Raw genomic sequence first — 22,244 nt, forward strand, 5'->3', positions numbered from 1 at the left:
CATTCTGTCAAACCATGCCAAACTCACCTGAATTCTCATCCATTTGGCATACACTGTCCAAAACTTCCTGATCACCTTCTGCAGCAATGTATGCCCAAGTGTCAGTTTCATCTCTGGTATTTTTCTTTTCGTTAGGTGAATACTTGCCTTCCTTCATTTTACAATCTTCTGTGGTTTTACAATCCAGTGACACTTCTTTTTTCTGATTAATTTCAGGCACATCATTTTTTTCTTCTGTAGTTTTTTTAAGTAAATCAAATGCACTTTTGATTTCCTTAATTGCTAGTGCTAAAATTGTAAGTAATATACAGTATAAGTCATAAGTTTATTTTATAATCAAAAAATCTATTAGTATTAAAAATACTTTTTTTTTTTGGGTCCAGTCGTGGGGCCTGAACTCTGGGCCTGGGCACTGTCCCTCAGCTCTTCAGCTCAAGGCTAGTGCTCTACCACTTGAGCCACAGCGCCACCACAGTGCCACTTCCGGCTTTTTTCTTTTTGCTTATGTGGTGCTGAGGAATTGAACCCAGGGCCTTAGGCATGCGAGGCAAGCGCTCTACCACTGAGCCAACTTCCCAGCCCTAAATTTTTTTTTACTATATCATCTTTGGTTACAAACATGATCAAATCTACAATCAAAGTCACAAAGTCATTTTAACAAATCTTGATACTGGCTGTTAAGCACCCGATGGAAAATGACAAGGACAAAGGACTACTCAAGTCTGCTTAGTGTTAACTTTCTTCCATAGATCTTCAATTGTTTGTTTGTAAGGTGCTGTGATCATTCCCAGGTTTTTGCATATTTTAGACAAGTGCTCTACCAGTGAGCTAGACCTCAAGCCCAGCTCTTTGTATCTTATAAGCAAGATGTATTTAGGTCTTTTTCTTGCTGGTCCTGAGGCTTGAATTGGGGATCTGGGGCCAACTTTTGAGTTTCTTTTGCTCAAAGCTAGTGCTCTACCACATGAGGCATAGCACTTCTCCAGCTTTTTCTGTGATTAACTGGAACCACAATCCTCAGATTTCAGTCTTCTGAGTAGTTAAGATTTCAGGTGTGAGGAATGGGCCACTGGCTGGTTTTTGGTTTTTATTTGGAAGTAATGGGTTTAAACTCAAAGCCTTATGTTTGACTTATTTATGACTAGGCAAGCCTGGACTGCCACAATACTCCTTAAGCTTCCTGGTAGCTGGAATGACAAGTGAAAGCTATCATACCCAGAGCTTTTTATTAGTTGAGATGAGGTGTTAACTTTTTGCTGGGGCTATCCTCCAAATGCAATCCTAGCATCTGCACCTCCCAAGTAGTTAGGATTACAGAATTAAGCCACCTTACCCAGCTCAGTTTCAGGTACATATTTGTTAGGAACATATAGTTGTTACGTACAACTACTGTTCGATTCCCTCACAATAGTACTCACTGAAAGTCTGGTTTTCAGTTTCCTTGGTTATTTTCATTGCCTCTCTCTCTCTCTCCGTTATTTTTATGCCTTCCTCTTCATTCCCCCCCCCCCCCGCCCCCACCCCCACCCCCCCGCGACTCTCTGCTGGCTTCTTACTTTTTCTTTTGTCTCTTTCTCCTTCTTTCCCATTTTCTGGTGGTTACTTGGAGAGAAGAGTCTCAAGGACTTTCCTGCCTGGGCTAGCTTTGAACCACAACTCTCAGATCTCAGCTTCTTGAGTAGCTAGAATTACAGGCCTGAGGCACTGGTGCCTAGCTACTCCCAGCTTTTCTTTTTTGTAGTACTAGAAGTTGAACTCAGAGCCTTATGCTTGCTAGACCAGCCACCTACCATTTGTGTCAGGTGTTGATTATTTCTGAGGTAAAGTCTCACCGTATGGCAGTGCTGGCATGGGTTGCAATCCCCCTACCTGTACTTCCCTGTTTCAATGTGGATGACAGTCATATGCCAACACGTCCAGCCATTGGTTGAGGTAGAATTCTCTCTCAACTTCTTTGTTCCCAGGCTAGCCTCAAACCATGATTCCACAATTGCTACCTCCCAAATAGCTAAGATCACAGACTTGAGACCACACACAACTTTTTTTTTTTAACTGTAGTTCAAAGTTGGTGGCATCGGGCAGTTTTACCAGTAACACTGTCAGTGTTCTGCCACTTGCTAGTTATTTAACTCAGTCCCTGAGCTATTTCTGAAAGAATTCCAGGATACACTTGTAGATAAGACTCATGTCTTTGGCAATAGGTGGTTAGTGGTAACACTAGAATAATTCTGAGGCTCCTACCAGAGTAATCCTTTTTGTGTATACCTGTACTAGGGCTTTAATTCAGGGCCTCAGCTCTGTCCCTCAACTTTTTTTGCTCAACACTGGCTCTACCACTTAAACTGTATCTCTACTTCTGGATTTCTGCTGGGTAAATGGAGATAAGTGTCATGGACTTTTCTTCCTGCCTGATGATCCATCCTTAGTCTCAGCCTGCTGAGGAGCTAGAAATATAGGTGTGAGCCACTAACACCCAGCCTCAGAGTAATCTTCTGTCACAACACCTGGTCAATCAGCAAGCTTCCCTCTGGATGTTCTATAGAGATAATATTTTAAAATATCAAATCACCCTTTGAAATACAGTGGCTATTAAGATCTTTCACTGCTTTGAACAGATTTAATCCTTAGGTTATAGTTATCTAAGGCATTACCCACTGAAAGCCACTGCTTTTTCTTTTCTTTTCTTTTTTGGGTCCAGTCATGGGGCCTGAACTCTGGGCCTGGGCGCTGTCCCTCAGCTCTTCAGCTCAAGGCTAGTGCTCTATTACTTCAGCCACAGCGCCACTTCCGGCTTTTTTCTTTTTGCTTATGTGGTGCTGAGGAATCAAACCCAGGGCTTCAGGCATGCAAGGCAAGCGCTCTACCAATGAGCCACCTTCCCAGCCCGAGCCACTGCTTTTTCTTAGCTACTATTGCTCTAATTATTTACTACAACTGCCAAGCTCAGTCTAGGTATAAGACAAAATTATAGTCTTTATGTCTGCAGATACAGCTCAGTGGTGGACTGCTTCCCTACCACGCTCTATGTTCTATTCCCAGCACCACCACTCCCACCTCACAAAATTGCCAGTGAGTACCAGTGGCTCATCACTGTAATCTTATCTATACAGGAGGCTAAGATTTAAAGGATTGTTTGAGGTCAGAGCAGAAAGAAAAGGCCCAGACATTCCATCTCCAAATAACTAGCAAAAGGCCCAGGTTGACATGGTACCAGTGGCTCACACCTGTAATTCTAGCTACTCAGGAGGCTGAGATCTAAGGATTGCATTTGAAGCCAGCTTAGACAGGAAAAGTCCAAGAGAATCTTATCTCTAGTTAACCACCAAAAAGCTGGAAGTAGAACTGTGACTCAAGTGGTAGAGTGCTAGACTTGAGCACAAAAGTTCCAGACAGTGCCCAAGCTCTGAGTTCAAGCATCTTGACCAGCAAAAAACCAAAACAACAACAAAAAGCCCAAGTGTGGTTCAAATGGTAAAAAGCCTGCTGTGCAAACAAGCTGAATGTGAGCCTCCTGATCAAATCCAACTCCAGTACTTGCAAAAACAAACAAACACTATCAAAAACATACAAATAATATTGAAAGTTTACGTAGTAATTCAGCTAAAGCCTTTGTGACAAAATCCAGGAAAAATACTCTATAGGGGTTGAGAATGCGGCTTAATATTACAGTGCTTGCCTAGCATGCATGAAACTCTGGGTTTGATTCCTCAGTACCACATACATTGAAAAAGCTGGAAGTAGCGCTGTTGCTCAAGTGGTAGAGCGCTCAGGGACAGTGCCCACGCCCTGAGTTCAAGCCCTAGGACTGGCAAAAAAAAACAAAAACAAAAACAAAAAACCAACTCCATAGGAAATATGTGTTTCAATAATTTTGCCTTATTTAACGACAGTAATGTTAATTTCTAAAGTAAAGTATTTGGTTCTAATAGTGACTTGCCAAATGATAATTCTTAATTATCATTTATTTTTAAGTGATCCAAAACTGTATTCAATGTTGTATCTATACAAATGACAGTTAAGGACAATTAATATATTACACAAAATTGTATTTAGCATGCACTTATCCTGCTTAGCACAATTAATTGTGACTTTGTAATTTCAACTTATGATATACTATATATACATCTATACATAATTTAAATTGCTATACAGGTAGAGTATCCTTAAAAATCCAAAATCTGAAACTTTCTGAGCTTTAATATGATTCTACATTGAACCTCATGTGACAGGTCATAGTCAAAACTCCTGAAGGCCATGTGGATATGGTCTGTATAAAACAAAAATTAATTTCATGTGTAGATTTGGTTCCTAGCCACAAAGTACCTCACTATGTAAAAGCAAATATTCCAAAATCAGAAAAAAAGGAAAAGTCTAAAGTACTTTTAGTACTAAGCATTTCAGGTAAGGGATATTCAACCTTTATTATTAAATATAGCTAAAGCTCTAAATTCCCTCAGCAAACAAAACTCTCTTAAATTCTATGACATTTCAGGTTAGAAGAGATTACTTCAGCATAAACTCAATTCCTTATATAAAGAGATATGGGGGGCTGGGAAGGTGGCTCAGTGGTAGAGTGCTTGCCTTGCATGCATAAAGCCCTGGGTTTGATTCCTCAGCACCACATAAGCAGAAAAAGCTGGAAGTGGTGCTGTGGCTCAAGTGGTAGAGTGCTAGCTTTGAGCTGAAGAGCTGAGGGACAGCACCCAGGCCCAGAGTTCAGATCCCACGACAGACACCAAAAAAAAAAAAAAAGAGAGAGAGAGAAGATATGGGAAAATGTTAGTATTTGTACTTACTCCTTAATCCCTTCGGCTCTTCCTGACCTTTTTCTTCCTTGTCTAAATCCGGTTTTTTCTGAGATTTTTCTTTGAGGTCATTTTTTGGGGCCTCTTTTTCCTAAAGATATAAGATCCACAAGAAGATTGGATGAAGAGCTTATACAGCCTATTTGGACATGAAGAAACACTGGTTAGTAGCATCAACACTTCTCTATGTAAACTAGAGTACCTGACTGCTGACACAAGATCATAGCTTACACATCTAGCTTACACAACATCATATTCAAAACCCAATGTCTCGGGCTGGGAAGGTGGCTCAGTGGTAGAGCGCTTGCCTTGCATGCTTGAGGCCCTGGGTTCGATTCCTCAGCACCACATAAGCAAAAAGACAAAAGCCGGAAGTGGCGCTGTGGCTCAAGTGGTAGAGCGCTAGCCTTGAGCTGAAGAGCTGAGGGACAGCGCCTAGGCCCAGAGTTCAGGCCCCACGACCGGACCCAAAAAAAACCCCAGTGTCTCCAATCTCTTTTAACAATTGTTATTAAATATATAACATTTGAATATAATCAAACTTCTTTATATATACAAAATGTCATAATGAAATACACCATTATTCATTACATATTTCCATACACTAAAATAAACTGCCAATAAAGTTATAAAATATCAAATTTTTACTTTTTTTTGGGTCTGGTTGTGGGGCCTGAACTCTGGGCCTGGGTGCTGTCCCTCAGCTCTTCAGCTCAAGGCTAGTGCTCTACCACTTGAGCCACAGTGCCACTTCCGGCTTTTTTCTTTTTGCTTATGTGGTGCCGAGGAATCGAACCCAGGGCCTCACGCATGCAAGGCAAGTGCTCTACCACTGAGCCACCTTCCCAGCCCCTCAAATTTTTAAAAAATTCATGTAATCTTACTATAAGCTGATTATTTTTATTATTCCACACTCCTTTTATCCTTGTAACTTTGGAGATAACTCATTTTAACTTACATTGCATATACTGTTTTCCATTTCTTAACTTTTCCCCATAGCTCATTGACTATTTTTCTTTTTTTTGGTCAGTTGTGGGGCTTGAATTCAGGGCTCGGGTGCTGTCCTTTCTCTTCAGCTCAAGGCAAGCCCTCTACCACTTGAGCCACAGCACCACTCACAGACTATTTTTCAATAGAACAAATAATACTGTCATACTGTTTTTCTTTTTCTTTTGTGCTGGTCCTGGTGCTTGAACTCAAGGGCTTGGTGCTGTCTCTGAGCTGTTTTTTTTTTTTTTTTTTTGGGGGGGGGTCTATTGTGGGGCTTGAACTCTGGGCCTAGCCAGTCCCCGAACCTCTTTGTGCTCAAGGCTAGTAGTGCTCTACCACTTGAGCCACAGTACAACTTCTGGTTTTTGAGTGGTTAACTGGAGATCAAGAGTCTCACAAATACTTTTCTGCCCGGGCTGGCTTCCAACCTGAGCCTCCAGAGTAGCTAGGATTATAGGTGTGAGCCACTGGTGCCTGACTTGTCTCTGAGCTTTTTTGCTCAAGGGTAGCAGTCTACCACTGAGGCACAGTGTCACTTCTGGCTTTTTGGTGATTAATTGGAGATGAGTCTCATGAGCCATTAGCACTTGCCTTGTTTCCCCTTTTTCCAGACTCATCTTACTACATATGCTTCCTGCGGTTTGGAGCTCATTATGTAGTCCATACTGTACTCAAAGCCGTAATTCTTTTGCCTCAGCCTCCCAAGTGTTAGGACAGATTATAAGAAATTCATCTTGGTGTATGTGTGAGCCAGTACTGGAACTTTAACTCAGGGCCTGGGCTGTCCTTGAGCTTCTTTGCTCATGGGTAGCACCCTACTACTTGAGCCACAGCTCAAGCTCCACTCCTGGCTTTTTGGTGGTTAACTAAGAAATATGAGTCTCTTGACTTTACTGCCAGGGCTGGCTTCAAACCATGATTCTGAGATCTCAACCTTGTGAGTAGCTATATAGGTATAAGCCACCAATGTCCAGAGAAGTTTATTTTTTTATCGCCTTTATTTTCATAATCCTAAACATTTTCATTTTGAAAAAATGAGACAATTAAAAGTTTTATAAGAACAAAGATTTATAATGTAATGCATTGTGTAGTTCTAATTAAAGTGGTATACTAAAATGAATATGGATATAAAAATAAGCTCATGAAATCATAAACAATCATACAATGAATGCTACATTATCACTGAGTATCACTAAAAATACTCTGACTCTTGATAAATTAGCCTTCTATTTTTTTTTTTTTTTGGGGGGGGGGTCCGGTCGTGGGGCTTGAACTCTGGGCCTGGGTGCTGTCCCTCAGCTCTTCAGCTCAAGGCTAGCGCTCTACCACTTGAGCCACAGTGCCACTTCCGGCTTTTTTCTTTTTGCTTATGTGGTGCTGGGGAATTGAATCCAGGGCCTCAGGCATGCAAGGCAAGCATTCTACCACTGAGCCACCTTCTCAGCCCTAGCCTTCTATTTTTTAGTCGTATTTCACCTAAAAGAAAATTACATTGGAGCCAGGGGCCAGTGGTTCATGTCTGTAATCCTAAACTACTCGGGAGGCTGAGATCTGAGGATCACGGTTCAAAGCAAGTCTTGGCAGGAAAATCCGTGAAACTCTTATCTCCAATTAACCACTAGAAAACCAGAAGTGGAGCTGTGGCTCAAGTGGTAGAGCACTCCCCTTGAGCTGAAGAGTTCAGGAACAGCGCTCAGGCCTGGAGTTCAAGCCCTGCAACCGACAAAAAAAGAAAAGAAAAAAGTAAGTTGGAGACTTAAGGCTGGAGGGCCAAAGGCTAGAAGATCTTCAGTACTGCTACCTACCTACCTACCTACCAGTAAGTCACTCCCTAATAACCACTTCAGCAGTACTAATCTGTACTGAACACTCCTGTACTACTCTAAGTTCTCCCTAGAAGATCTTACCTCCTCTACTGAGTCAGATGGCTGGAGGATCTTGTCTTCACCAGCAGATCTAGAAGTCTTCTGTGTTTGGGCAGACAAATATGGCATTAATTTATCTAACTCTATGTCACTTGGCTTGATTCCCTGATTCCTCTGCTTTTTAGGCACAGTTTTCTTCTCTGCAAAGGTCTTCTTGTTTTCTAGCATTATCTCTTTCACTTCCTCAGCCTTTTTCAGTTTCTTTTTTTTCCTCTTGCCTTTGCCATTATCATCCTCATCCGCACTGACAGTGTCATTCAGCTGTTTCTCAAAAATACCATCTTGATTTGCATCCTGCTCTACTCTATCTTTTGTACTTTTTAGTGTTTGTTTCTCTTCTCTGTTGTCAGGAGGAAACTCTTCCTTATCATCCTCAGTAAGTGTACTTGATTCAGATTCCAGCTGACTGTCAACACATTTCTCTTTTTTTGTTTTTCTGTTGTCTTTGGGATCTTCTTTTACTTTATTCTTTACATCTCTTACATCTGCCTTTTTACCTTTTCTTAATTCCTTAGTTTCTTTTATTTCATCTTTTCTGGTCTTTTTGGAGTCCTTTAATTCTTCTTTGGCTTCCAAAGTTCTTTTCTTTGTCCTTAAATCTAAAACTAAACTTTCAGAGGCACTCCCCAGCTCTGATTTTACTCTCAGTTTGCCAGTCTTTGTTTTTCTCTTTTTCAGACCATCTGGGCTTTTATCTTCTTTGGACCTTAATTTCTTTTTCTTCCTTCTTGGGGAAGAATCTTCTTTTGCTTCACTTTGCTGATCACTATCAGAATTTGCTTCAAATATGTCGCTATTTAAAGACAATCTCTAGAAAATACAAAAAAAAAAGTTAAAACACTAACAATTTTAAGAGTTTTGAAAAGCAGCATAATGAAACCTGGTGGAAAACTATTCTATTTATTTATTTACTTATTTATTTTGGTTGTCATGGGGCTTGAACTCTGGGCCTGTGCACTGTCCCTCAGCTTTTCAGCTCAAGGCAAGCCCTCTACCACTTGAGCCACTGGCTTTTTCTGTTCATGTGGTGCTGCGGAATCGAACTCAGAGCTGCACACATGCTAGGCAAGCACTCTACCACTAAGCCATATTCCCAGCCCAGAGAAAGTTATTTTGAGCAAAACACAATATACTCACATCAGAAATACCAAGGTGAAAACCTCTGGTACAATTTTAATATGCATTAAAACAAAACCTATTACAAAATAAAGTAGTTGGAGTTGAAGGTCTTCTTTGATCTTCAATATTACACCCTTCCCCCAAATGGTGAACTGTTTAATTTTAACTGGTAGAGAAAGGTAGTTAAGACAGGTTAGCAGAGATTAAACAGGAAAGCATATATTCTTTCAATGACATACTGAGCAATATTTTCCAAGTATACTAAAACAAGTTGCTCACATCATCTTGGACAAACAAATGAATTTATGATACATCTTTCCTTTCTCTTCCCCTTTCCTTTCTCTTTCTCTCTCTTTTCTTGGCCACTACCAGGGCTTGAACTCATAGACAAGTTGACCATGTTCAACTTTGTTCAAACTTGTGCTAATTTAAGCCATATGTTTTCCTTCACTTCCATGATTTTTTTTTTTTTTTTGGCCAGTCCTGGGGCTTAAACTCAGGGACTAGGCACTGTCCCTGAGCTTCTTTTGCTTAAGGATACCACTCTACTACTTGAGCCACAGTGCCACTTCCAGCCTTTTCTCTTTATGTGGTGATGGAACTCAGGGCTTCAGGCATGCTAGTCAAGCATTCTACTACTAAGCCACATTCCCAGTGGCTTCCCCGCCTTTTTTTTTTTTAACAGTACTAAAGATTGAACTTAGGGCCTTGTCCATGATACACAAGTGGTCTATCACGAAGCTACACCCTCAGTTTTTCTGTTTTTACCTTTCACATAAAGGAAAATACTAACTAATTTATCTTTCATAGTTGAATGTCTCCCAAAGGTCTACGTGTTTAAAGGGTGGTGTTACCAGGAGGTAGTGGGACTTTTACTAGATCAGGCCTAGGAGGAGATCCTTAGGTCCTTGGGAAGATATCCTCAGAGGATTAGGGACCCTCATCTCTTTCAGCATTCTAGCTTATGCCCATAAGGAGTGTGCCACGTGCTCCCCAACACTGCCAGCCAGCATTTCTACCAGAGGTATACACAAAAAGAAAGCAATGAGTCTGCTGGATCTTGAACTAAAACCTCCAAAATAATGAGCCAATTTAAACCTTTTCTGTGTATAATTTAATTATCTCAGATTTTTTATGACAGTGTTAGTTGAGTGACACAACATTCTTCTATGCTTATTTATTAACTTATTGTAGGTTGGCTATGAGAACAAATAAGCAAAAATCACTGAGCAGTCTATATAAAACTTTCACTAAGTGCTACTATAAACTTTATTTTAGAAATGTGGCTCAAACCACATAAGTAGAATGCCTACTTAGTAAATGCTAGGCCAAAAGAAAAAAGAAAAAGAATGAGAGAAAAGTAAAAACATTCTTTTGGAACGTTCTGTGTGCTGGTAGCTCATACCCATAAGCCTACTCAAGTCTGTGAAATGCCAGTAATCTTCCAATAAACTTCAGAAAAAGCCGGAAATGGTACTGGATAGAGTATTTGTCTTGAGCAAAAAGAAGCTCAGGGACAGTGCGTAGGCCCTGAGTTCAAGACCCAGGAGTGAAACAAAAACAAAGAACAAAAAAAATAAAAATTTTGTTAGGATACCAACAAGAGGTGGGTAGACAAACAGAGGGTGAATAAATGTGACTGAAGAAGGGGAAAGGGAGTAAAGAAGAGTGATAGAGGGGCCAGTTTGATTGGGATACGTTGTATGCCACATACGGCAATGTCACAATGAAACTATCATTTGGGAGGAGAATGATAAAAGGGATGAAAATGTGCTGGGAAGGTGGCTCAGTGGTAGAGCGCTTGCCTTGCATGCATGAGGCCCTGGGTTCAATTCCTCAGCACCACATAAGCAAAAAGAAAAAAGCCGGAAGTGGCGCTGTGGCTCAAGTGATAGAGTGCTAGCCTTGAGCTGAAGAGCTGAGGGACAGCACCCGGACGCAGAGTTCAGGCCCCACGACCAGAACACCCCTCCACCCAAAAAAAGGGATGAAAATGACTAAAATGAATTGAAGCTGGTCACCAGTAGCTCATGCCTGCAATGTTAGCTACTCAGGAGGTTGAGATCTGAGAATCAGTTTGAAATCAGCCTGGGCAGAAATATCTGTTAAGAATCTCATCTCTAATTAGCAAAAGAAGCCAGAGTACAGGTATGGCTCAAATGGTAGTGATAAAATGCTAGCCTTGAGAGAAAAGCTAAGGGACAGTGCCTAGACCCACAGTTCAAACTCCAGTACTGGTACATACACTAAAAAGGGCACTGTAAACATAAAGTGGTATGTTGACTTGAAACCGACATGTACAACTACTTAAAGATATTTAATTTTTTTTTTCTTTTGCCAGTCCTAGGGCTTGAATTCAGAGCTTCTTTCACTAAAGGCTAGCACTCTACCACTTGATCCATAGCACCACTTCTGGCTTTTTCTGTTTATGTGGTACTGAAGAATCAAACCCAGGGCTTCATGCATGCTAGGCAAGCACTCTACCTCTAAGCCACAGCCCCTAAATATTTTTTTAAACCCCACTGCTTTTATACAACCAAGTAAACTGTTAAAAAAATCACTTAAAAAAGAAAAAAGAAGATGAGGTAAAACACAATACCTGAATATCCTTTTTGAATGCTTTAGCCTTGTTCTCTGAAATTTCCTTCTTAAATTCAAGAAGAACTTCTTTACAGTCCTCCAGGTGAATCTCAGGTTCCCAGGTGTCATCATCTGATGTATATCCTTTCCATCGAACTTTATAAAGGATCTTACCCTGTGGGATAAATTAAAAACAGGTTTATTGCTATGTTGCTAAGAATGTATAACTGCTGAGAACTTGAAAACTGCTTCAAAATGGAAATATCACATTATTATGTATATTTATACCTCTCCTGAAGCAAATGCCTTATGGAAAATCAGTATCACTTAACCTATTTTTTCCAAATCAAAGACCGAAGTGTTTATTTCTGATTATATAATACTGGAAAAACAAAAAAAAAAGAACAAAATGTCACTCAAAGATGGTAATCTGGTGGAGTTTCTTCCAATGATTGCATTAACATATATTGGAGGTTTTAAGATATTTATTTACTTATTGTTAATTATGGGGCTTGAACTCAGGGCCTGGGAGCTCTTCTTGAGCTTTTTCTGCTCCAGCATAGTACTCTACCATTTTCAGCCACAGTGCCACTTCTAGTGGTTAACTAGAGATAAACTCACAGACTTTCCTGACCAGGCTGGCTTAAACTGTAATACTAAGATCTCAGCCTCGTGAATAGCGTGAGCCACCAGGGCTTGGCCCATTTTTTATTTTTGACTGACTCAATTTATATATTTATTTATTTTTTGGCCAGTCCTGGAGTTTGAACTCTGGGCCTGGGCACTATCCCTGAGGCTTTTTTTTTTTTTTTGGTCCGGTCGTAGGGCCTGAACTCTGGGCCTGGGCGCTGTCCCTCAGCTCTTCAGCTCAAGGCTAGTGCTCTACCACTTGAACCACAGCGCCACTTCCAGCTTTTTTGCTTATGTGGTGCTGAGGAATCGAACCCAGGGCCTCTGGCATGCAAGGCAAGCGCTCTACCACTGAGCCACCTTCCCAGCCCATCACTAGGTTTCTCTAGCTAAAATCCATGATAGTTTGTGTGGTTCTCAGTGTTCGTACACATGAAAAAATCTAGACACCTTTGAGCATAAACATACTTGATCCATATTCCTGGAGGTTTTGATATGATTGGTCCTAGAATAAAAAGATTTTAAGTAATTCTAATGAATAGTTATTTGCTAACTAATAAATACATAATTTTAGCTGAGCACTGCGTTTCACACCTGTAATCCAGCTACTTAAGAGGCTAAGATCTGAGGATTGTGGTTCAAGCTCTACAACTGGCCTCCCTCCACCCCTTTTCCCTCAAGTATATATGTGGTGGGGGAGGGGGGGCCTTGGGTACTGTCCCTCAGCTCTTCAGCTCAAGGCTAGCACTCTACCACTTGAGCCACAGCGCCACTTCCGGCTTTTTTCTTTATGTGGTGCTGAGGAATCAAACCCAGGGCCTCAGGCATGCAAGGCAAGTGCTCTACCACTGAGGCACCTTCCCAGCCCCTCCCTGAGGTTCTTTTGTTCAAGGCTAGCTAACTTTACCACTTGAGCCACAGGCCTCATCAGACTTTTTGTGAGACTAATTGGAGATAAGAATCTCAGGGCCTTTCCTTCCAGGCTGGCTTTGAACTACAATCCTCAGATCTCAGCCTCCTGAGTAGCTAGGATTACAGGCGTGAGCCACTGTTGCCCAGCTTACATAGCATTACCTTCCTAATACCTTAAATATAAAGTATGAATTTTGAGATAAGGTCAAAGAAACAGATCAAATTATTATCTTTGGGGGGCTGGGAAGGTGGCTCAGTGGTAGAGGGCTTTCCTTGCATGCATGAGGCCCTGGGTTCGGTTCCTCAGCATCACATAAGCAAAAAAAAAAAAAAAAAAAAGCCGGAAGTAGCGCTATGGCTCAAGTGGTAGAGTGCTAGCCTTGAGCTGAAGAGCTGAGGGACAGCGCCCAGGCCCAGAGTTCAGGCCCCACTACTGGACCCAAAAAAAAAATAAAATAAAAAAAATAAAAATTAGAAACAATACTGTATGAGAGGCTTTAAAGAAAAGCTTTCAGGACCTATGTCAATCAATACCTATGCAAAATATCTGAACAAGAGCTGACCGGCTGATTGCTAAGTTTTCTTGAAGAACATCTTTGAAGATCTTAAGTATTTTGTAGAAAGCAAGCCATCTGTCTTTAGTCTCTTTCTGCTTTTATGGGTTAATTTTTGTTGATCTCACTTGGACCTGGATTTTAAACACAAATCTTAAATATTTGCTATCGATGACTTAGAATGACCTGAATTTGATGATGACATTATTTTTCTCTTTCTAAACTTACTCATTAAACTCTTATGAGAGAGATTACACTTAAAACTGAGTAAATTATTACTTTGAAATAATGCCTAAGTAAAAAAAATAAGAAAAATACTTTTTTTTCCTTTTCTTTCTTGGTTGTGCGGCCTCAACTCTGGACCTGGGCACTGTCCCTGAGCTACTCAGCTCAAGGTTAGCACTCTACCACTTGAGCCACAGTGCCACTTCTGGCTTTTTCTGCTTATGTGATGCTGAGGAATCGAACCCAGGACCTCATGCATGCGAGGCAAGTACCCTACCACTGAGCCACCTTCCCAGCCTCTATAGTACACACTTAACAAAAGTATTCAGAAGGCTGGGGCAGGAAGATTGGGGTGTTGGGAGGCCAACCTGGGCTAACAAAATTACAGGCAAGGGAAACAATAGAATGTTAAATAGTTACAATCATAATGTACAAATTTTTAAAAAGTATAGGTTATTGGGGACCTGGAAAGGAGCAATACTTGGTTTTGAACTCAGGGATCTCTACTTTTGAGCCAAGCCTTTAGGGTTTGTTTGGCTTTTTGTGTGTGCTGGTACTTGCAGTCCAAACTCATGGCCTTGAGCTCTCACTGGGCTTTTCGATGGTTTGGTTAACTGCTAAGAGTCTCATGGACCTTACCCCAGGCGTTGGCTTCAAACCTGATCCTCAGATCTCAGCTTCCTGAGCAGCTAGGATTACAGGTTTTAGCCACCAACCGCCTAGCCCAAACCTTTAGGTTTTAAGGGCTCTTAACACTCGCTGACTTGGTACGACTGGGATTTTATGCTGAGAACGCATGAAACTCCTTATTTTTAAGTCGTGTAATTTTGGTTTTAGAGAACACCGTAACGACGGAGAGTACACTGGCTCCTTTCTGGGCTGCTCCCAGGCCCTGAGATCAAGGAGCGTTAGAAAACATCGCACATCTGACTTCCAGAGTCGGCGTCTGGCACCTTTTCACGACCCTCCCATCACCTAAGCGGTTCCACCACCGTCTAAAACTTCCCGAAGCATCCTTCGCAGGCACGGCGAAGGCGGGTCGACCGTTTCTCTCCTGGCCGCGAGTAGGCAGGCCCCGCAGGCTCAGTGCCGCGGCCCCGGCGCTCCCCGCCCCGGCCTGGCCCTCACTCCAGGACCCCGCGGCCCTCCCCACCCTCCCCCTGCCGGGGCCCTCCATTCTCCTCCCGCACCCAAACCCGGCTCAATCCTCCCCGCGCGGCCCCGCACGCCAGGCCCTGCGGTCACACGCACCGCCTCGGTCTTCATGTCTAGAATCTTCTCCACCTCGAACACATCCTCTCCGTCCTCCTCGCTTTCCCCAACGGCCTCCGCTTCTTTCGTGGCTGCGTCCTCTTCGCCATCTCCGCCATCTCCTCCTTCGACACCTGGCCACTCACCAGAGCTGTCGGGCCCTGACATAGGTGCTGCGGCCGTGCTCGTTCCCTCCACACTCGGCGCCTCGGTCGCCATCGCGATGGCTCTCCAAACAACCGAGAAAAGCAATCTACACCACCTTAGAACAGCCTCGTGCTCCGCGAACACCTCTTATCCACTACTGCGAAGTGACACGGCCTTGAAGAACATTAGCCAATGGTGGACTCGGAGCCCTAGAGTGACATGTACACTACCCAATCACGTGAAGGCGGGTGAGCCAGAGCCACGCGGAGCGTACGGGAAGCGGGTGGGCCGGCCAGGGGCGCCCGGGGCGGAAGAACGCCACCGGCGGCGGGCGCCACCGGGGGCGGGGCGGAGTGGGTGGCTGGGCGGGAGTAGGTGGGGCTGCCGCCTGGCCTGACCTCCGCTGACGGCAGTGACGGGGCGGGGCGAGGGGGCGGGGCGAGGGGCGGGGGGGGCGAGGGGGCGGGGCAGGGGCGGGGCTACCGCCCGGCGTGGCCTCCGCTGATGGCGAGGGTGGGGTGGCATTGCTGAGTAGCTCTTCTACGAGAGTCCTCGGTAGCCTACTTCCGGGGGTGGGGGGGAAGAGACCCGAGGACTTCCTCCCGCGGATCGGATTCTCTGTGGGGGGCCTCGGACCAGGAACAATGAGCAGGAAGTCATCTGTATACATACACATATGGAGCGCTTGGATTCGCTCGACGTGTTTATACTTCACCTGCAGCTTGTCTGGTTTAGTACTGTTTAAAGAGCCGGACGTTTGGCTGTGGGTGACTTCAGAGCCTCTGCTTGCAAGCCCTGAGTTTAAGCCTCAGTTCCACCAAACAAAAAACAAAAAAAGTTAAGACGAAAATCAAGTGAACTTTTTTTTTGGCTGGCTCTGGCACTTGAACTCAGGGCCTGGGCCCCGTCCCTGAGCTCCTTCTGCTCAAGGATGGCGCCCTGCCGCTGGAATCACAGCGCATTCCCACCTTTGGAGTATCGGAATCGTTTACTGGAGATTAGAGTCTCCTGGACTTTTCTGTCCAGGCTGGCTTCGAACTGTCATCCCTAGATCTCAGTTCCCTGAGTAGCTAGGATTATTGGCAGAAGTCACCAGGGCCCTGATCTCGCCTCTTCCCCGCTTATAAACCTAGCTACTTAGGAGGCTGAGCTCTCCTCAACCTGGTTCCAAGCCAGCCTTGGCAGGAAAGTTTTTCAAAGACTCTTATCTCCAGTAAATCACTCCCCAAAATCCAGAAGTGGAGCTGTGTGTGGCTCAGCTTTGAGCAAAAAAGCTGAAGGACAGCACCAACGCCCTAAATTGAGTTCAAACCTCAATACCAGCACACACACAAACACACACACACACACACACACGAAGTACTTTTAAGATATGCCTGTCTTCTCACAACAATCACTTGGGCAAGGTGAAAAAGGTGAAAAGCTTCAGTTTAGACCAAGGAGAGCACACATTGTGTTTATAATTAAGTTATTCATTAAAACAGTGTTTTGTGTTTTTTTTTAGCTCCTGGTTTTTGAGTTCCATAGCCCATTTTTCCTACTCTATCCTGTTTCAGTAGTACTTAGCAATTTAATGGTGTTTAACTTTTTCTAGTTTACTCATGAACTCAGGGCCTAGGTGCTGTCCTTTAGTGGTAGATTAGCTCTCTACCACTTGAGCCACACACCCATTTCTGGTTTTTGTGGTTAAATGAAGATGAGTCTTAAGGACTTTCCTACTTTGGTTGGCTTTGAACCATGATCCTCAATCTCAGCCTCCTGAGTAGCTAGAATTACAAGTGCCTTGTGCCACCTTTTCATCCTCCTTTTATCCAATTCCTTAGTACAAAGAGTTGAAAGAGTAAGCAGAAGCAGTTTTCTTTCTGTCAAAGAGATTACAGTTTATCTTCAAGATAGTGAAAAGCCACTGAGAGACTTTAAGTGGCAGAATGATATCACTAGGTATATATTTTGGATCAGTATGGAACCTAGATTGGAGGGTTTAAAGACAGGAAGCTTAATGAAGAGATATCAAAATGTTGGATACTTGTTCTACCTACTCTGGAAGCTGAGGTAGGTGGATCATTTGAGCCCACAAGTTTGAGGACAGCCTGAGAAACACAGTAAGATCCTGTCTCTCTAAATATAACAAAAATAAAATTACTCAGATGGCATTGACTAGAAGTAAAGTGAAATAGATATATTTGATAGCCATTAGTGAAGTAAAATCAAGAATACATGGTTAGGGGCTGGGAAGGTGGCTCAGTGGTAGAGTGCTTGCCTTGCATGCATGAGGCCCTGGGTTCGATTCCTCAGCACCACATAAGCAGAAAAAAGCCAGAAGTGGTGCTGTGGCTCAAGTGGTAGAGTGCTAGCCTTGAGCTGAAGAGCTAAGGGACAGCACCCAGGCCCAGAGTCCAAGGCCCATGACTGGCAAAAAAAAAAAAAAGAATACATGGTTAATTTGATGTAGGGAGAGAGTAAAGGGTGATCTTTATTTCTAGTTGAAGCTGTAGATAGGGTCATGGTTTTACCATTTTACTGGATAAGGAATATTGTAAAAAAAGCAGGTTTTGATATTCATATGGTCCAGTTTAGACCAAGGAGAGCACACATTGTGCTTATAATGAAGTTATTCATTAATATACTGTTTTTCTTAGCTCCTGGTTTTTGAGTACCATAGCCCATTTTTCCTAATCTATCCTGATTATGTCTTACTTAGCAATACTTAGCAATTTAATGGTTCAAGCCAGGATGCTGTTCTTGAACTTTTTCTGCTCAATGCTAGTGCTTTACACTTGAGCCACAGCTCCACTTGTGGCTTTTTTTTTTTTTTTTTGGTAATTCATTGGAGATTACAGTCTCATAATTTTTTCTGCCCTGGCTGGCTTTGAACTGTGATTCTCAGCTCTTAGCACCTGAGTAGTGAAGATTAAAAGTGTGAGCCACCAGTACCCAGCCAGTTTTGATATTTTTAAGAAGTAACAATGAATATTGATGTAAGTATGACCCTCACTCCCCCTGAAAAACACCAATTTAACAATAATAGATGGACAAAATTACCTTCAGAGATTGCATCATCCAGATGGACACAAGGCCAAAAAGAAATTCATTGAAGCAAGTAATAATGTTCTTGGTATTTCACTTGTCATTGTTAAAGAAAAGCAAGGACAATTTTGTTCTTAACAGCAAGGACAATGGAGATTTATAAATAAGAAGCAGGGTGTGGAGCAGAAGATGCAAAGTGTATATGAAGAGATCTTAAAGCAAGAGAGAAGCTAGCCATAATGGCATACACCTATAATCCTAGAACTAAGACCGAGGCAATAAGTATAAGGTCCACTCCTGGATGGCTAGCAGACTCCACCCTCCTCCCAGCAAAGTCTCCACCCAGTACCTGCGTTACCTAGGCAACTGGGTCACCTGGAAGAGGTCACATCTGCATCCGCTGAGGTCACATCTGAATTTGATGTGGCCACACCTTTCTCCGCCCATACCCTAGATAAGGCCTAGCCCAGGCCCAGACGCTCTCTCTGCTCTTTTCTAGCTCTAGCTCTCTCTGCTCTTTTCTAGCCCTTCTCTAGCTCTTCTCCTTTCTAGCTATTTTCTCTCTTTTCTAGCTTTCTCTTAGCTTTTTCCCCAGCTCTCTCTTTCCCAGGCCTTTCCCCACCGCATGGAGGATCAAGATGGCCTGGTGCCAGCCTGAACCAGCCGTGTGGAGTGCCAACCTTGCCTGGTCCCAGCAGGTCTACTGAATAAACCTACCCCTTACCTGAATACCACGTGCGTGGTGCTGTTCTTACTCGGCTACCTCTTTTTAAAAACCTAACAATAAGAACACAAGTTCAAGGCCAGTTTGGGCTACATTGTGAGACCATCTCTAAACAAAACCAAAAACAGTAATAAAAGAAGGTTTTTATGTGTGTTTTTGTGTAGATGTGCCAGTTCTGAAGTTTGAACTCAGGTACTAGGTGTTGTCTCGGAGCTTTTTCTCTGAAGGCTGGCACTCTACCACTTGAGCCACATTTTCACTCGCAGCTTTTTTGGAGGGCGGGGGAAGCTCAGGGGTAGTTAATTATAGATAGTCTTATGGGCTTTCCTGACCTGGCTAGCTTCGAACCCCAACCTTCAGATTTCTTCCTCCTAAATAGCTAGGAATACAGATGTGAGCTTCCAGTGCCTGGTGAGATTTTGGAGTGAGTGAGTGAGTGAGTGAGTGAGTGTGTGTGTGTGTGTGTGTGTGTGTGTGTGTGTGTGTGTGTGTGTGTGTGTGTGTGTGCTGGTACTGAAGCTTGAACTGGTGTCCTTGTTTTTCATTTAGTGCTAGTGCTCTACCACTTGAGCCACACTTCCCTTCCCAGCTTTTTTTTCCTGGTTTATTGGAGATAAGAATCTTAAGGGCTTTCCTGCTTGTGTTGCTTTTAAACTTTGATCCTCTGATCTCAGTCTCCTGAGTACCTAGGATTACAGGTTTAAATCTGACTGGATTTTGATGTCTGATAAAAGTGAGTTGACTGGGTTTATGTTGAAGGCAAGTCAGTATGGTTAAATCTCAGTGGAGCTGGTGGAGGATGATTAACTATTGAGGAGGATAAGGTAAATGGAGAGTTCATACTAATTTGATTTAGCAAGAATCTTGTTAAAACTAAGATGTAGTTTTGCGTCACAGAGATGAACACAAAAGCTTTTCAAGGTGTAGGCACTGTTAAGCAGAGGGCTCAGTGATACCCTATTCAAGATCGGGCCAAGACTTTTACTCTAGCCATTGTGGTGTGATTAAGAAAAAATTTCCGTCTTTTTCTTTGGGAAGAAATAGAGAGGGAGCCATATGTCTGATGTTTAAGCTTTTGAGGAGATCTTCTTGAGGAGTAAGTTTCAGTTTTTCATTCTTTCCTGATTTGGAGTGCAATCCAGTTTTTAGGTTCACTATGAGATTTACTTAATATTTAGGGAGAACATAGGTAAGTACAATGGCCTTTTAAAGGTGACAAACTGTAATGCCATAAATGGGGGAGGAAGAGATTGCAAAGTACAGGAAATTATCAAATATCTTTTCAGTTAATTTACAAAGGGCCTGGTGCCAATGGCTCACAATTGTAATCCTAGATACTCAGGAGGCTGAGATCTGAGGATTATGGTTCAAAGCCAGACCAGACAGGAAAGTCTGTGAACCTCATCTCCAATTAATGAGCAAAAAGCCAGAAGTGGAGGTGTGGCTCAAGTGGTAGAGTGCTAGCTGTGAGCAAAAGAAACTCAGGGACAATGCCCAGCCATGAGTTCAAGCAACAGGACTGGCAACACTAGCAAAAAAAAAAAAAATAGTTAAAGAGGTAACTTTTATATTATTATTTATTTTTATTTTTTTGTCGGTCGTGGGGCCTGAACTCTGGGCCTGGGCGCTATCCCTCAGCTCTTCAGCTCAAGGCTAGTGCTCTACCACTTGAGCCACAGTGCCACTTATGGCTTTTTCTGCTTATGTGTTGCTGAGGAATCGAACCTAGGACCTCTTGCGTGCAAGGCAAGCACTCTACCACTGAGCCACCTTCCCAGCTCCAAATTTATATTATGTGCAATTGAAAAATTAAAAAGTGGCAGAATGGGCTGGGTGCTGGTGGCTCACATCTGTAATCCTAGCCACTCAGGATGCTGAGATATGAGAATCATGGTTCAAAGCCAGCCTGGGCAAACTCCAATTAACTATGCAAAAAGCTGGAAGTGGAACTGTGGCTCAAGAGGTAGAAAGCTAGCTAACTTTGAGTAAAAAAGCTTAGGGATAGCACCTCAGCCCTGAGTTCAAGCTCCAGAAGGCACATACACACATACACAGACACACACAGGTAGCAGAATGCCAATATAAATATTTGAGTCAAGAAGAACTCAAGAGAGAAAAGGCTTGACATATAAATCAGAAAACAGTCCAATTGCACAAGGGAAGGAGAACGCTAGAAAAGTTAGGTGTTTGGAGCTGACCATCATTTAGGAATTGACAAAGGAAAAAGAACTGCAAGTTGCCTGAGAATTAAGGACTAAACCTTAGAAGAAAGGAGACACCAAGAAAGAGGCCATGGTATATAAACCACATAACTGTGTCCATTAATAAATATAACCATTCTCCCTGCTACAATGCTTGGGTAGCACTACTCACAATAGCCCCAGAGTGGAAACTACCCTAATGCCCATTCACAGAATAGGTAATTAATAACTAAGTCAATAAAATGAATATCAAATTGTGGTTTTTTTTTTTTTTTTTTTTTGTCAGTTGTAGAGCTCGAACTCTGGGATTACAGACATGAGCCATGTTTTTTTTTTTCTTTCTTTCTTTAATTGTGGGTGTGTGTGTGTGTGTGTGTGTGAGAGAGAGAGAGAGAGAGAGAGAGAGAGAGAGAGAGAGAGAAGCGCGAGCGGCTTTTAGGGCTTGAACTGAGAGATTGGGTGCTATCCCTTAGCCTTTTCACTTAAGGCTACAGTTGTACCACTTGAATTGGCTTGAGTTGGCTCCAGTTCTGGCTTTTCAGTGAATAATTGGAGATGAGTCTCATAGACTTTTTCCTGCCCTGGTTGTGTAATAACCCACCTTTTTTCATTCTTTGATAACTCCCAATTCTAATCCTGAATCTCTGGCCTCCAGAATGCTGTCTGCCTGGTCGTGACCACAGCTGAAGAATAACCCCACCACCAATCATCTTTGAGTGTCTATAAACTGCCACCTGTGTGTAGTTCTGACTTACATAAACTCTACCATGTGGGGCTGCTCTCAGTCTTTCGAGATGAGGCAATCATGGCTAGCCAAATAAAAACTCCTTGTCACCTTTGCCTTTGCCTCTGTGGATTCTCTCAACCCTAGGGTCATTACAATTGTCTTTGTTTTTGTCAGTTCTGGGGCTTGAACTCAGGTCCCGGGTAGTGTCCCTAAGCTTCTTTTGCTCAAGGCTAGCACTCTACTACTTGAAAAAGCACCAATTCCAGCTGTTTCTGTTTATGTGGTACTGAGGAATCAAACCTAGGGCTTCATGCATGCTAGGCAAGCACTCTACCACTAAGCTACATTCCCAGTCCCCCTGGTTGTCTCTGAAACGAATCCTCAGATCTAGTATTAGAGGTGTGAGCCAATGGTACTGGGCATGAGT

At 42.9% G+C, this 22,244-nt stretch overlaps 1 protein-coding gene across 4 annotated transcripts in view; it reads right to left on the bottom strand.

Moving 5' to 3' along the window:
- Mphosph8 (M-phase phosphoprotein 8) overlaps nucleotides 1-15,308 on the bottom strand; it is a 39,128-nt gene extending 23,820 nt beyond the window's left edge. For 3 of the 4 annotated variants that reach the window (XM_042685445.1, XM_042685443.1, XM_042685446.1), the window contains exons 1-5: nucleotides 14,992-15,308; nucleotides 11,439-11,594; nucleotides 7,703-8,530; nucleotides 4,797-4,896; nucleotides 28-288 (exon numbers count right to left, since the gene is read on the bottom strand). In XM_042685445.1, coding sequence (XP_042541379.1) covers nucleotides 28-288; nucleotides 4,797-4,896; nucleotides 7,703-8,530; nucleotides 11,439-11,594; nucleotides 14,992-15,210 — 1,564 coding nt within the window. In that variant the 5' untranslated portion in view covers nucleotides 15,211-15,308. Of the gene's footprint in view, nucleotides 1-27; nucleotides 289-4,796; nucleotides 4,899-7,186; nucleotides 7,194-7,702; nucleotides 8,531-11,438; nucleotides 11,595-14,991 lie in introns of all 4 variants that reach the window. The other variant, XM_042685444.1, reaches the window with a different exon arrangement.
- Nucleotides 15,309-22,244: the final 6,936 nt, after the last annotated feature.

The sequence above is a fragment of the Dipodomys spectabilis genome, unplaced genomic scaffold, assembly GCF_019054845.1.
Source record: "Dipodomys spectabilis isolate Male_0828 unplaced genomic scaffold, ASM1905484v1 ptg000095l, whole genome shotgun sequence".
Classification (NCBI taxonomy): Eukaryota; Metazoa; Chordata; class Mammalia; order Rodentia; family Heteromyidae; genus Dipodomys; species Dipodomys spectabilis.